Source organism: Papilio polytes, unplaced genomic scaffold, assembly GCF_000836215.1.
Source record: "Papilio polytes unplaced genomic scaffold, Ppol_1.0 DF822158.1, whole genome shotgun sequence".
Lineage (NCBI taxonomy): Eukaryota > Metazoa > Arthropoda > Insecta > Lepidoptera > Papilionidae > Papilio > Papilio polytes.
This window is the reverse complement of record NW_013527046.1, coordinates 1-794: the sequence shown is the minus strand read 5'-3', so window position 1 is coordinate 794 and position 794 is coordinate 1. Positions and strand designations below refer to the sequence as shown.

General features: G+C 42.8%; 1 protein-coding gene across 1 annotated transcript; it reads left to right on the top strand.

The window, feature by feature from the left end:
• Positions 1-10: 10 nt before the first annotated feature.
• On the top strand, positions 11-788 carry LOC106106800 (the record flags this gene model as incomplete). The annotated part of the gene is made up of 4 exons (XM_013287460.1): positions 11-99; positions 180-325; positions 419-554; positions 727-788. Coding segments are annotated over exons 1-4 (357 nt in total), but the record flags the coding sequence as incomplete, so codon positions are not given.
• Positions 789-794: the final 6 nt, after the last annotated feature.

Sequence of the window (794 nt, the reverse complement as noted above, 5' to 3'; positions counted from 1 at the left end):
CTATGGGTGTTCAGGGAGTGAATGTACCTGTACCATGTACTGCACCGTGTCTCCCGGCACAAGGCCTTAGCCCTCCTCTACAATCTATGCCAGTTACAAGTTAGTACCTATTTTAGATTTAAAATCCTTAATGACCTTGAGTATTTATATTATTTGTCGTTATTTTTTATATGTTAAAGCTATCAAAGAAGAAGTATTCAGAGATTACTTATTAGAGCTGATTTTGTTGGCGGAGAAAACTGATCCGAGCGATCGTCAACTGAAGAGTTTGGCGGAGCATGCTGCGGATTTAGAACACATTCCTGTCGTAGACATCAATACCAATGTAAATATAGTGAATTTCCTTTTAACTGTTGCTTTTTGTTTTTCTTGTTTCACCCGAGTCTTCTTAACTCAAAGGTTTTAAATACATTTATAGATAGCAGCAAAATCAACACGGAAGATGGTGGCCGGTGCGGTGTCAGGGTTGTTCGGAGTAGCGGCAGACACGCCTGCGCCCGATGCCGGCTGGCGCAGGGAACGACAAGAGCAGAGCGATAGTGACCCTATTTCAGGTTTATTGTCCTTTATTTTTCAAACAAAACTTGGTAGCGATGTTGCAAACGTAGAATTTTCTAGAAACTAGTGGGACTGGATTCTAACACATAATTGCAGCTTATCTTTGCACATATAACTAAGATTGATGATTAAGAAAATCGCAGAGTACAAATGTTGTTTGCTAAATAGAGTCCGTTCTGTTGGGTCGTGCATCCCGCGCGAGACGAGCACGCTCGGCGTCGCGACGCGCTGCGCCG